Here is a 14,515-nt window from a genome sequence, read left to right as displayed (position 1 = left end):
GATCTGCCTTTTACAAATCCGTGTTGGCTTTCCTTAATTAGCTTAAACCTCTCCAAGTGCCCGTTAATTTTTGCCTTGATTATTGTTTCTAAAACTTTACCCACCATTGATGTTAAACTGACCGACCTGTAGTTAACTAGGATTGTCCTTACACCCTTTCTTGAACAATCCTCGGGCACCTTCCCCGCATCTAGGGAGGATTGGAAAATTATGGCAAGCCCTTCCGCTATCTCCTCCAATTCCTTTAGCAACCACTCTAAGCATATACAGCCTTTCTAGTACATCCTGTTCATCAGTTTTCACCCCTTCCATTGCTTCTACCTTTTCCACTTCTACCAATATTTTGTCAGCATCCACCTTCTTAGTAATCACCGATACAAAATACTCATTGAGTATTCTAGCCTTGCCCTGGGTCTCTAAGCATACATCACCTTCTTTGTCGCTAATAGGCCCCACCCCGCCTCTTCCGACCTGCTTACCCCAGCACAAAGAAAAATCAGCCACAATTCCTGCTCCTGATCAAGACACAGTGATCCTTACTGGACTAAGACACTGCACGGCTTGCTGCAGCCATGGAGTCCCTCCCTAGCAAGGAGGCAGCAGACACATTTTGGGGGGGGGGGGGGGGGGAATGGAGTCCTCTAATACTTTAAAAGAAAAATACTCCTGCTTCATGATGGAAATAACAAAGAAAAATATGTAGTATCTACACAGCAAAAACTGTATCTCAGAATGTAGAATTTGGATGAAACCTGTCCCTGATGCATTGTATTTGATTTAAAGGAGCTGCTCTCCACTATTGGCTAGGATTGAGAAATAGCAGCTGTTACTTCTCAATCCTAGCAAATACTGGAGAACAAATCAAAGCTAAAAAGAATTAAACTAGCTAATAATGATTACAACATTAATCAAAGGTTTCACCTTTCTACTGAAAATATGGCTCTAGCACTTTTCATGATCTCAGGATGTCCCAATGAAGTACTTCTGACGTGTAGTCACTGTTGTAGTGCAGGAAACGCAGTCAATTTGCACACAGCATGGTCACACAAACAGCAATGAGATGGTTGAGGGATAAATATAGGCCAGAACACCAGGGAGAACACCCCAGCTCCTCTTCGAATAGTGCCGTGAGATCTTTTACATCCGCCCTGGGCCTCGTTTTAGCGTCTCATCAGTACCGCACTGGACTGTCGGTCTAGATTTTGTGCTCAAGTCTCTGGAGTGGGGCTTGAACTCATGAACTTCTAACTCAGAGGCGCGAGTGCTACCAAATGAACCACGGCTGACACCTATGAAACATGAAGTAGATAACCGTGGCAGTTATCACAGGCCTAGAACTGTATACGAGGGCTCGGTATTATTACAGCTCTGGTATAAGGAGGTGGCAACATTATCAACAGAACTGGGCCGTGAAGCTGAGCATGCGCTGTCGGATTTTAAACCAAGTAAACTCTGGCTGAAATGGAATTTTGACTCATGCGGACTGTTCTAATAAAATGTCCAGCCTTAGTTGATCTGCATCAATTTAAGCATCATAGATGAGGTCACTCTCCAACTGCCACAGGCCACTGACACACGCAATGAAAAACATTTCCGTTGAAGCTTCAGATTTGAAAAGCCACCCCACAAACCACATTTAAAAAAAAAAAAGGAGCAGGGGATTCTAACACTTGGAGGATGCTGTTTGCATGGAGTATGTGAGGGACTGTTAATAGAATGTTCACAGCACTAAAACTGCAGGCAATAATCATAACTAGCAATAATCCAAAAGGCAGAATGTTCAAAATGCTAGCGCTACTTCTGATAAACTGAAACACTCGTGCATACCAAAATACACGAGACAGTTATCCTCTTACGCATTATTAACAGCTGGACTGGCTGCTTCTAACATCAAAACACGTGGTGAAAGTAAAAGAATACTTATGAAGGGCTGCAGTGTGTCTTGCTGCAATATCGGGCTTCTCTGCATAGGATTAACAGGATATAAGGGGTTCCCACTGTGAGGGTTATGTTCAGAATGAAGCTGCTGTAGAACAGTAAAAATACTTCGCAAACCAGCCAATGATCCAGTGAGCTAAAAATGTGGACAGAGTTTGGCTCAATGGAGGACATTTCAAAAAAAAAAATCCACAATTGTAGAGAGCAGAGAATTTTGTATTTCTAGGCATTCAAAGCTGGGGCATATCCACTCCCTGCATGTGTAGGTGTAAAGTTCCAAGCATGCCAATCCTCCTGGTGAGAAATCTTTTAACGTCAACTCTCCCTTCAGACTCCAGTCCCAGCTCCCAGTCCGGAGTTTAAAACTTCTCTCCTTGGAATGATTCCGTTGGACTGTCTTTGATTTAAATCTGAAGTTGGGACGGAAGTCAGGAGCGAGCAAGAGAAACAGAGTTGCCTTAAGTTGATTTGAGCTTAGGTTTTTATCCTGCTGTTTGAATTTGCTCTGCCAAGCGTTTGAAACATTTGTTCTTGGCACTGCTCCGATTGGTGAATTTAGGATTTATCCACCTATGGAATGAACATTAGGACAAACCTTTCACAAGAGTTAAACAGATGAGGCCGCAGCAATAGGTGACCGTCATGCCAGACTTATTCTGTTCCCTATCTCTCAGCCTTTGAGTCCCAGGTCTCTGCCTGGCACCAACCATGAAGGAAGTTATCCACTTGCTACAATAACCAGCTGGTGTTATTGTCAACACATAGAAAGAACAAACATATAAGAAAATAAGAACATAAGAAATAGGAGCAGGAATAGGCCACTTGGACCCTCGAGCCTGCTTCACCATTCAATAAGATTGTTATAAATCTCATCATCATAAAGAAACTACTCATGAAATAATGCTGGACGGCCAGCTGGTGGCGCCGTCCAAGGAGTATAAATACTCGGGCGTGGGCCCAGCTTGCCCATGGACATTTTGTAAGACAGGAACTAGTGAAGTACAACTAGATCTCCATGTTTTGAAACAAGTTGATTAAAGCCTTGCTTTATACTCAAACCAAGTGCGTAGTGATTTTATTACGTCAATTTAATCAACTTGATATCGACTCCACGCTGAGTGATTTCGGGAACAGCCAGCTACGACTTCAACGGCAGAAGGGAACTCCGGCATAGCAATCAATCCATCATGGACAAACTACTCAGACCCGCCCGTCTTGACCTGGACCCAAATTCACCTACAACTGCTAAGGTATGGAAACACTGGTATCGTACTTTCAGCAACTTCCTCAGGGTGTGTGGTGAGAATGTTCCTGATAAATTAGAGATACTTGCTAATTATATATCCCCTCATGTGTTTGATTATATCCAAGACTGTGTAGTCTATGACTCTGCTATCCTAATATCACAGTGACTATATGTTAAGGCCCCAAATGAAATTTTTGCTCGGCATCTACTGGCCACAACTCAACAACCCGGGGAATCACTTGACGAATTCCTTCAGAAACTTCACAGGCTCAGCAAGGATTGTAATCTTAAAGCTGTCACAGCTGACCAGTACCAGGAGGAGTTAATTTGTGATTCCTTTATTAATGGGATTGCGTCTCCCTTCATACGCCAGCGTCTGTTGGAGAATAAAACCCTCGAGTTACAGGCTGCCTATGACCAGGCATGTTCCCTGGACTTAGCAAAGAGGAATGCAGATACCTATCTTTTACCTCGTGCATGGGCTGCTGCTATCACTTTTAATGGCTCCTTCAATAGGTCTCGGGCGGAAGCCCTCACTGATGATGACTCTAACCTAGCGGATGACAACCCTACCCTAGAAGCCTTCACTGATGACGACCCCACCCTAGCAGCATCTTGGCAATCTGGAAGGAAGTGTTTCTTCTGTGGAGGTGCGTTCCATTATAGGAAATTTTGTCCTGCTCGTAACACAACCTGCAATCATTGCAGCAAGAAAGGTCACTTTTCTAAGGTGTACCGGTCGAGAGCTGTTAGTTTTGCAGCTACTATCTATAAAACTGCTCCTCCCACAAGAGCCACTACAAAGGTTACAGCTGCTATCTATGAAACTACCCCCCCCCCCAGAACTACTACTAAGGTTACAGCTGTCAAGGGTAAAACTGCCCCTCCTCCCATCACAGCTGTTTTTCCCCAAAGTCTGTCCCATGCAGCCACGAAGGTTTCGGTAAATGGACACATTTTGAGCGCACTAATCGACTCAAGCAGATCTGACAGCTTCATTAGTGAGCGAGCTGTTAAGTTAAAACTGCGTATTTAACCCTCAGACAGGGAAATTGCAATGGCTCTGACGACACTGACCACCAATTCTTCCGGCTTTTGTCTTGTCGACCTTATTCTCAATGGCCGCACTTATTTCTCCACCTGGCTCGGGGTGCTCAAAAACCTATGCAGTGATGTGCTCCTGGGACAGGATTTCCAGAAACAACACAAAAGACTCAATTTCGATTTTGGAGAGTCAAAGCCGGAGCTCACTATTTCCAAAGTACCATTTTGTGCGCTTTTGCCGGCTTCACTCGATGAGCCCTCCTTGTTTGCCAATCTTTCCCCCTGATGTAAGCCCATAGTCACTAAATCACGACGTTTCAACCAAGATGATCGATCCTTTATCGAGGCAGAGATCTCTCGCCTTCTAGCTGACGGTATCATTGAGCCGTGTTCATCTTCCTGGCGGGCTCAAGTCGGCGTTGTTAAAAATCATCTGAAGCAACACAAGAAACGTCTTTGCATCGATTACTCGCAAACTATTAACCAGTATACCGACCTGGATGCCTACCCACTACCACGCATCGATGACATGGTCAGTAACCTTGCCAACTACAAGGTATTTCAACCTTTGATTTAAAGAGCACATATCATCAAGTACCATTAAAGGACTCTGACAAAAAGTATATGGCCTTTGAGGCCAATGGTCGGCTTTACCAGTTTTGTCGCCTTCCATTTGGGGTCGCCAATGGGGTGGCCGTCTTTCAACGGGCAATGGACAGCCTAGTCAAACAGGAGAACTTAATGGACACTTTTCAACGGCTATTTCAGCTTTCAACCTCCTCAAGCAACAACTGGAAAAAGCCACGCTTCGTCCCATTCATGAAAATCTTCCTTTCGTGGTCGAGTGTGATGTATTGGATGTGGCGATCTCTGCTACCTTGAATTAAGGTGGTCGACCCGTTGCATTTCTGTCCAGAATTTTGCAGGGCAGCGAGCTCCATTATCCTCCTGTCGAGAAGGAGGCTACGGCCATCATCGAAGCTGTACATAAATGGAGTCATTTTCTCGCTCGTCGCCATTTCACACTTATAACCGATCAGTGCTCCGTGGCCTTTATGCTGGATAACCAGAAACGCACTAAGATCAAGAATAACAAAATACAACTCTGGAGGATGGAATTAGCCGCCTTTGGATACACCATACCTTATCGACCCGGCAAAGAGAATGTGGCCCGATATCCTCACGCGGGCATTCTGCTGTTCTATGTCAACTTCGACTCTTGCGGATCTTCATACTGACTTATACCATCCTGGCGTTACCCGTATGTTGCACTTTGTGCGATCTAAAAATCTCCCATTTTCTACGGAAGATGTGAAAAGAACATGCTCCTCCTGTAGAATTTGTGCGGAATTAAAACCGCAATTCTTCCGTCCATCGGATGGCGGCTCGCTCATGCACGCCAAGCAGCGACTCAGCATTGACTTTAAAGGGCCATTGCCTTCCTCAACGCGAAACACCTACTTACTTACTATGGTGGACGAATATTCACGCTTTCTCTTTGCTTTCCCCTGTCCCAATATGCTTACTTCCACAGTGATCAAATGCCTTGATCAAGTCTTTTCCCTTTGCGGTACGGCCAATTTCATCCACTCTGATCAGGGTGCCTCCTTCATGTCAAGCGAACTCATAAGATCTCTCTCCCAACGGGGAATCGCCACAAGTAAAACAACACCGTACCATCCCATCGGTAACGGACAGGTTGAGGAAATACAACGCTATCATTTGGAACGCTGTTCGTCTTGCACTGAGGTCACGCAACCTACCAGACCAGCAGTGGGAAACTATGCTCCCTGACGTGTTGCATTCCATCAGATCTCTTCTTCCTACATCCACCAATGTCACACCTCACGAGCGATTCTTCAGCTTCCCGCGTCGCTGCACTCAAAGAACGTCCCTACCGTCATGGTTGGCAGCTCCCGGCCCCGTGCTGCTCCGAAGATTCGTCCAATCTTCTAAAAACGATCCCCTTGTCGATGAGGTAGAACTCACGGACGTCAATCCCACGTACGCGCACGTGCGGTACCCTGATGACTGGGAGTCCACCGTTTTGTTCCGGGACTTGGCTCCCTGTCCAGCCGGTTCCACGCACCCAACTGATAGAGGGATCCACGGTGATGATGCCGACACTCTGCGCTCCCTAGAAGATGACGCCCTACCTGGGACATCGAAAGATCTGCCAGCTGCCCCACCAGATCCACTCGGGGAGCCGAGTGCTCCCCGTGGGATGGCCACCCGAGGCCAGGACGCCGGTCAATCCCCGGCTATCAAACAGGATGAAGCCAGCTCTGCGCCTGTGGGGACCCGCACCCGGAGTCACGATCGCCCCAGCCTCCCTCGGGTCGATCAGGGCAACACGGGCCCTGTCGATCCACCGGTACGGATCAAGCGTCCCAGGGACCAAGACACGGTCCGGGGAGACGTGCCTTCTAGCCATAAACAAAGATCTAAAAGACTGCGGCTATTTGTGGTCCGCCTAATCCGTTAAGAGGAAGTCGACGGACTTCCAAATCTTTTAGGCAGGAAGAATGTTATAAATCTCATCAAGAAACTACTCGTGAAATAACGCTGGACAGCCAGCTGGTGGCGCCGTCCAAGGAGTATAAATACTCGGGCGTGGGCCCAGCTTGCCCAGGGACATTTTGTAAGACAGGAACTAGTGAAGTACAACGAGACCTCCATGTTCTGAAACAAGTTGATTAAAGCCTCGCTTTATACTCAAACCAAGTGCGTCGTGAGTTTTATTACATCAAAGATCATGGCTGATCTTGGGCTCAAAGCCACTTCCCAGCCCGCTCCCCATAACCCTTCACTCCCTTATCTTGCAAAAATCTGTATCTCCACCTTAAATGTATTTAATGGCCCAGCCTCCACAGCTCTCTGGGGCAGAGAATTCCACAGATTTACGACCCTCAGAGAAGAAATTCCTCCAAATCTCAGTTCTAAAAGGGCGACCCTTTATTCTAAAACTGTGCCCCCGCGTTCTAGATTTCCCCACGAGGGGAAACATCCGCTCTGCATCTACCTTGTTGAGCCCCCTCAGTATCTTATATGTTTCAATAAGATCACCTCTCATTCTTCTAAATTCTAATGAGTATACGCCCAGCCTGCTCAACTTTTCCTCATAAGTCAATCCCCTCATCACAGAATCACAGAAACCCCACAGTGCAGATAGAGGCCATTTCGGCCCATCGAGCCTGCACCGACACATATCCCACCCGATCCCCGTAACCCCTACACCAACACATATCCCACCCTATCCCCGTAACCCCACATATTTAATCCCCCTAACACTAAGGTCAATTTATCATAGCCAATCAACCTAACCCGCACATCTTTGGACTGTGGGAGGAAACCGGAGCACCCGGAGGAAACCCACGCAAACACGGGGAGAATGTGCAAACTCCACACACAGTCAGTCACCCGAGGCCGGATTCGAACCCGGGTCCCTGGCGCTGTGAGGCAACAGTGCTAACCACTTATGTCTCTGGGATTAACCTAGTGAAGCGTCTCTGAACCGGCACACAATTTTAATGCAGTATGCATTTTGGATACTTGTACCAAGAAATGCAGATTCACTGCTTGCTGGAAAGAGGGCAATTGTGCAATCATAGAATTTTACAGCACAGAAGGTCATTCAGTCCATCATGCCTGCTCTCTGTGTGAGCTTGCCGCTTAGTCCCATTCCCCTCCCTGTTTCCCAATCCTTCAGTTTTTCTTTTACAAATATTAATCCACTTGCCCTTTAAAATCTATGATGGATTCTGCTTCTATCACTGTTTCTGGTAGTGTACAACAGGTTCCAACACTCAGAAGAAACATTTCTCTTATCCTCTCCCTTTGTTCTTTTGATATTAAATTTATGCCCTTTTGTTACTAACTCACCGATCAGTGGAAATAATTTTTCCCTATTTACCTCGTCAAAACGCCTCAATTTTAAACCCCTCTATCAGATCTCGTCACAACTTTCTTTGTTCTAATGAAAAGAGCCACAGTTTCTCAAGACTCTCTTCATAACTAAAGCCTCTCATCCCTGGGATCATCTTAATGAATCTCTTCTGCATTCTCTCCATGGCCTTTACGTCATTCAATGGGTAAGGTACCCAAAACTGGATACAATATTCTAACTGCAGCCTAACTAATGATCTGTTCAGGTTCAGGATCACCGCATAGCTTTTGTACACTATACCCCATTTATAAAATGTCAGATCCCGTATGTTTTTCAAAAAAGTTAACAGCTGCATCAACTTGTCCTGCCACTTTAAAAGATGTGTATCTGAACTTTTTCGTCTCTCTGCTCATCTACTCCTTTTAAAGTTTTACAATTTTGTGGTTATGTCCTCTCCTTATTCTTCCGCCCAAAAGGACATCACTCACGTTTCTCCAAATTAAGTTTTATCTAACACCTGCCTGCTAATCAATCTATTAACCTATGTCTTCCTGAAGTCACTTGCAGTCCGCTTCACAGTGAATCATGCTCCCTATTTTTGAATCATCTATAAATTTTGATAATGTGCCCTCCACTGTACCCAAGTCCAGATCACTTATTCATACAAATCTCAAGAAGAAAAAAACAGCCCCAGCACTGACTGCTAGGGTACACCACAGTGTAATCCCTGTGTCATACCAGACCTGGGGGTGCTTCAGGCTGAAACTGAGTGCCAAGAGTACAATAGTGGGCTGCCCGCAAAATGGTAACCATCGCCTTGTCATTCCACCTGTCATTTGGGTGCAGTGGCAAGCTCGATATCATAGAATAATACAACACAGAAGGAGGCCATTCGGCACATGGTGCCTGTGCCAGCTCTTTGAAACAGCTATCCAATTAGTCCCACTCCCCTGCTCTTTCCCCATAGCCCTGCAATTTTTTTCTCCTTCAAGTATTTATCCAATTTCCTTTTGAAAGTTACTATTGAATCTGCTTCCACCGCCCTTTCAGGTCGTGCATTCCAGATCATCGTAACTCGCAGCGTTAACATTTTTTTCTCACATCACCTCTGGTTCTTTTGCCAATTACAGGAAGCTTTCGTTTAACCGGAGGTTAAATGTCCGGAAAGCTCTATCCACCGGCAAAATTCAGGTGTCGGTTCAGATAAGTTTTTTTTACTTCTCGTTGCTTTTTTTCTCCAGTCGTGGCTCTGCAAGGTCTAGCTGAAGCTGTTGCTTAGCTACAGAGACGCTTGCAAGCTACGCCGACTGTTTTGAAGCAACAGGGTTTGTTGCTTCACACGGAGCTCAGAAGCTCCGTATGTTTTAACATTAGCGCTGGTTTCTCCGGCAGTTTTGATGGAACGGCAACAGCTCGGTCCCGTCAGTGCCGGATACCAGAAAGTTTCCTGTATCTTAAATCTGTGTCCTCTGGTTACCAACCCATCTGCCACTGGAAACAGTTTCTCCTTATTTACCCCTCAATTTTAAACACTTCTGTTAAATCTCCATTAATCTTCACTGCTCTAAGGAGAACAACCCCAGCTTCTCCAGTCTCGCCACATAACTGAAGTCCCTCATCCCTGGTATAATTCTAGTAAATCTCTTCTGCACCCTAAGGCCGTGACATCCTTCCTAAAGTGTGGGGCCCAGAATTGGATACAATACTCCAGCTAGGGCCTAACCAGTGTTTTATAAAGGTTTAGTATCTTGAAGTTCAGGTGAAAACAGGCAGAATTATACGCAAATTGCGATTAAAGCTGTCAAAAAGTCAGAAAATGATGTCATTTAATAAAATGAGTGTGAGATCACCTTGCACATAGGGACCCTTTTCGGGGTGTTCACGCACTCGAAGGGTATAGGGTTTGTTTCCATCGCAACGCTTCAGAAGATCTCGAACACGCTCGTTATAAATTTCCAGAAAGCTGCCAAAGGAAGAGGCTTCTATTAGCGTACAGTTAAAAAAACAGCAAATTTACAAAAACACTAATGTTGTAAAGTAAAAATCGAAATTGCTGGGAATGCATGGCATGTCAGTCAGCACCTGAGAGGAAAATGGGTTAATCTGTAGGGTGGGCCTCTTCTGCCGGCTGATCTGTTGGGTGCCAAAATCATCATCTTTTACATAGAATTTACAGCACAGCAACAGGCCATACCACCCAACTGGTCCATACCGGTGTTTATGCTTCACACAAGTCTCCTCCCACCCAATGTTCTTGTTAAGCTGCGTGGCCACACAGTGGTCTGGAACTCCCGTGTAGGCCGCGCACCCAAAAAAAGACAGGAAACATTGCTCCCACCCCATTTCATCTAATCCTTTCAGAAAATCTTGCTCTTCCTTAATTCTTCATGTACTTATCTAGCTTCCTCTTAAATGCCTCTATGCTATTCGCCTCAACCACTCCATGTGGTAGCATGTTTCACATTCGAACCACTCTCTACTAATACTAATTTCTTTAATGCCTAAAGAAATTGTACTGGAGAAATTAATGGACTTAAAGTTGAAAAATCCCCTGGACCTGATGACCTACATCCTAAGGTTTCAAAAGAGGTAGCTACAGAGATAGTGGATGCATCGGTTTTGATCTTCCGGAATTCCCGAGACTCTAGGTAGCAAACATAACCGTGGTATTCAAGAAAGGAGAGAGAGAAAACAAGGAACTGTAGACCAGTTAGCCTGACATCAGCAGTAGGGAAAATGCTAGAAAGTATTATTAGGGACGTGGTACTTAGAAAATAATAAGATAGGGCAGAGTCAACACGGATTTGTGAAAGGGAAATTGTGTTCGACAAATCTGTTACAGCTTTTTGAGGTTGTAACTAACAGAGTAGATAAGTGGGAACCACAAGGTGCAATGTACAGGAAACTTTCTGGTATCCGGCACTGACGGGACCGAGCTGTTGCCGCTCCATCAAAACTGCCGGAGAAACCAGCGCTAATGTTAAAACATATGGAGCTTCTGAGCTCCGTGTGAAGCAACAAACCCTGTTGCTTAGCAACAGCTTCAAAACAGTCGGCGTAGCTTGCAAGCGTCTCTGTAGCTAAGCAACAGCTTCAGCTAGACCTTGCAGAGCCACGACTGGAGAAAAAAAGCAACGAGAAGTAAAAAAACTTCTGAACCGACTCCTGAATTTTGCCGGTGGATAGAGCTTTCCGGACATTTAACCTCCGGTTAAACGAAAGTTTCCTGTATTTGGATTTTCAAAAAGCATTTGATAAGGTGCCACACAAGAGGCTATTATACAAAATTAGGATTCATGGGATTGGGGGGTAATATATTAGCATGGATTGAGGATTGGTTAACGGACAGAAAAGAGAGAGTAGTAATAAACAGGTCATTTTCAGGTTGGCAGGCTGCAAATAGTGGTGTACCGCAAGGATCAGTGCTTGGGCCTCAGCTATTCACAATCTATATCAATGACTTGGATGAGGGGACCGAGTGTAATGTATCCAAGTTTGCTGATGATACAAAGTTAGGTGGGAATGTAAGCTGTGAGGAGGATGCAAAGAGACTGCAAAGGGATGTAGACAGGTTAAGTGAGTGGGCAAGAATATGGCAGATGGAATATAGCGTGGAGAAGTGTGAATTTATCCACTTTGGTAGAGAAAATAGAATAGCAGAATATTTTTTAAATGGTGAGAGATTGGGAAATGTTGGTATTCAGAGGGACCTGGATGTCCTTGTACATGAATCACAGAAATTTAACATGCAGGTACAGAAAGCAATTAGGAAAGTAAATGGTACGTTAGCCCTTATTACAAAAGGTTTGGAGTATAAAGAGTAAAAAAGTCTTACTACAATTATATAGGGCCCAGGTAAAACCACACCTGGAGTATTGCGTACAGTTTTGGTCTCCTTACCTAAGGAAGAATATACTTGCCATAGAGGGAGTGCAACGAAGGTTCACCAGACTGATTCCTGGGATGAGGGGATTGTCCTAGGAGGAGAGATTGAGTAGGCTAGGCCTATATTGCCTGGAGTTTAAAAGTATGAGAGGTGATCTTATTGAAACATGTAACATTCTTAAAGGGTTTGACAGGGTAAATGCAGGGAGGATGTTTCCCCTGGCCAGTCTCAGGATAAGGGGTCGGCCATTTAGGAATGAGATAAGGAGAAATTTCTTCACTCAGAGGGTTGTGAATCTTAGGAATTTTCTATCCCAGAGAGCTGTATTTGCTCAGTCGTTAAGTACATTCAAGATAGAGATCGATAGATTTTTGGATACTAAGGGAATCGAGGGATGTGGGAATAGTGTGGGAAGGTGGAGTTGAGGTGGAAAATCAGCCACAATCTTATTGAATGGCAGAGCGAGCTCAAAGGGCTGCTCCTATTTCTTATGTAAAGAAGTTTCTCCAGAATTCATAGTTTTAAGTTTTACATTGTTCTCATTAAGCTGGATGTTTTCTGTTACAGCAGTAAATAGCCAGTCGTCAAGGCGGTGTTAAATAGGAAGTTTCCTATTTATACAGATTGACCACCACTTAGCACGAGTGATAATATTTCATCATCAAGTCTACTCAAAGTATCAATGTGTTATCGTATCAATCAATGTACTGCCTAACTTTAAACAATGGAAGGGCTGAGAAGTGTCAATATTTTTATTGTATAATTTAGTTTTTGTGTAATTATTAATACATCACAGTCTGTTTATTCACTTCCCGAGCTGGAATGGTGCCAACAGAGTCCAGGTAGAACTGATACGAACTGTTACTATGGTGTTCTTGTATATTTTACCATACATGTTATCTCAGTAAGTATCCATTTTTTGCAGATGTCCATTTTATGGGCGTACCGTTTGTACAGCTTTCATTGTACTTCAAAAATTTAACATTTATATTGACCACAGCAAGCTCAATGTCAATTCTAAACAAACGTGTGCATACCACAGTAATGAATGCATTTCCACAAATACGAGGCCCCCTTGTCCTCCAAATGCAGGGGTGGGCAGCGAAATCAACTGGCCCACACCTTCAGAACAACTCTTGGATAATAAGAACTGGGACTGAGAGAGCGCGGGGGGGGGGGGGGGGGGTGGCGGGCGAGAGGGGGCGGCGGAGGGGGCGCGGGGAGGGAGAGAGAGAGAGAGAGCGCGAGCGAGAGGGGGAGGCGGAGAGAGCGCGAGCGGGGGAGGCGGAGAGAGCGCGAGCGGGGGAGGCGGAGAGCGCGCGAGCGGGGGAGGCGGAGAGCGCGCGAGCGGGGGAGGCGGAGAGCGCGCGAGCGGGGGAGGCGGAGAGAGCGCGAGCGGGGGAGGCGGAGAGAGCGCGAGCGGGGGAGGCGGAGAGAGCGCGAGCGGGGGAGGCGGAGAGAGCGCGAGCGGGGGAGGCGGAGAGCGCGCGAGCGGGGGAGGCGGAGAGCGCGCGAGCGGGGGAGGCGGAGAGAGCGCGAGCGGGGGAGGCGGAGAGCGCGCGAGCGGGGGAGGCGGAGAGAGCGCGAGCGGGGGAGGCGGAGAGAGCGCGAGCGGGGGAGGCGGAGAGGCGCGCGAGCGGGGGAGGCGGAGAGCGCGCGAGCGGGGGAGGCGGAGAGAGCGCGAGCGGGGAGGCGGAGAGCGCGCGAGCGGGGGAGGCGGAGAGCGCGCGAGCGGGGGAGGCGGAGAGAGCGCGAGCGGGGGAGGCGGAGAGAGCGCGAGCGGGGGAGGCGGAGAGCGCGCGAGCGGGGGAGGCGGAGAGCGCGCGAGCGGGGGAGGCGGAGAGAGCGCGAGAGGGGGAGGCGGAGAGCGCGCGAGAGGGGGAGGCGGAGAGAGCGCGAGAGGGGGAGGCGGAGAGAGCGCGAGAGGGGGAGGCGGAGAGAGCGCGAGAGGGGGAGGCGGAGAGAGCGCGAGAGGGGGAGGCGGAGAGAGCGCGAGGGGGGAGGCGGAGAGAGCGCGAGGGGGGAGGCGGAGAGAGCGCGAGGGGGGAGGCGGAGAGAGCGCGAGGGGGGAGGCGGAGAGAGCGCGAGGGGGGAGGCGGAGAGAGCGCGAGGGGGGGAGGCGGAGAGAGCGCGAGGGGGGGAGGCGGAGAGAGCGCGAGGGGGGGAGGCGGAGAGAGCGCGAGGGGGGGAGGCGGAGAGAGCGCGAGGGGGGGAGGCGGAGAGAGCGCGAGAGGGGGAGGCGGAGAGAGCGCGAGAGGGGGAGGCGGAGAGAGCGCGAGAGGGGGAGGCGGAGAGAGCGCGAGAGGGGGAGGCGGAGAGAGCGCGAGAGGGGGAGGCGGAGAGAGCGCGAGAGGGGGAGGCGGAGAGAGCGCGAGAGGGGGAGGCGGAGAGAGCGCGAGAGGGGGAGGCGGAGAGAGCGCGAGAGGGGGAGGCGGAGAGAGCGCGAGAGGGGGAGGCGGAGAGAGCGCGAGAGGGGAGGCGGAGAGAGCGCGAGAGGGGGAGGCGGAGAGAGCGC

The 14,515-nt window shown here is 47.8% G+C and overlaps 1 protein-coding gene across 1 annotated transcript in view; it reads right to left on the bottom strand.

Moving 5' to 3' along the window:
* The window catches only part of stard9 (StAR-related lipid transfer (START) domain containing 9), a 284,572-nt gene that overhangs the window by 144,248 nt on the left and 125,809 nt on the right, over positions 1–14,515 (bottom strand). Inside the window, exon 7 of the mRNA XM_086003792.1 lies at positions 9,965–10,077. Coding sequence (XP_085859918.1) covers positions 9,965–10,077 — 113 coding nt within the window. The remainder of the gene's footprint in view (positions 1–9,964; positions 10,078–14,515) is intronic.

Source organism: Somniosus microcephalus, chromosome 12 (genome assembly GCF_052327205.1).
Source record: "Somniosus microcephalus isolate GS21.2 chromosome 12, FLI_Smic_1.0, whole genome shotgun sequence".
NCBI classification, from domain to species: Eukaryota; Metazoa; Chordata; class Chondrichthyes; order Squaliformes; family Somniosidae; genus Somniosus; species Somniosus microcephalus.
Note: the sequence above shows the minus strand (reverse complement) of the source record. Positions and strands in the feature narration are given on the sequence as shown.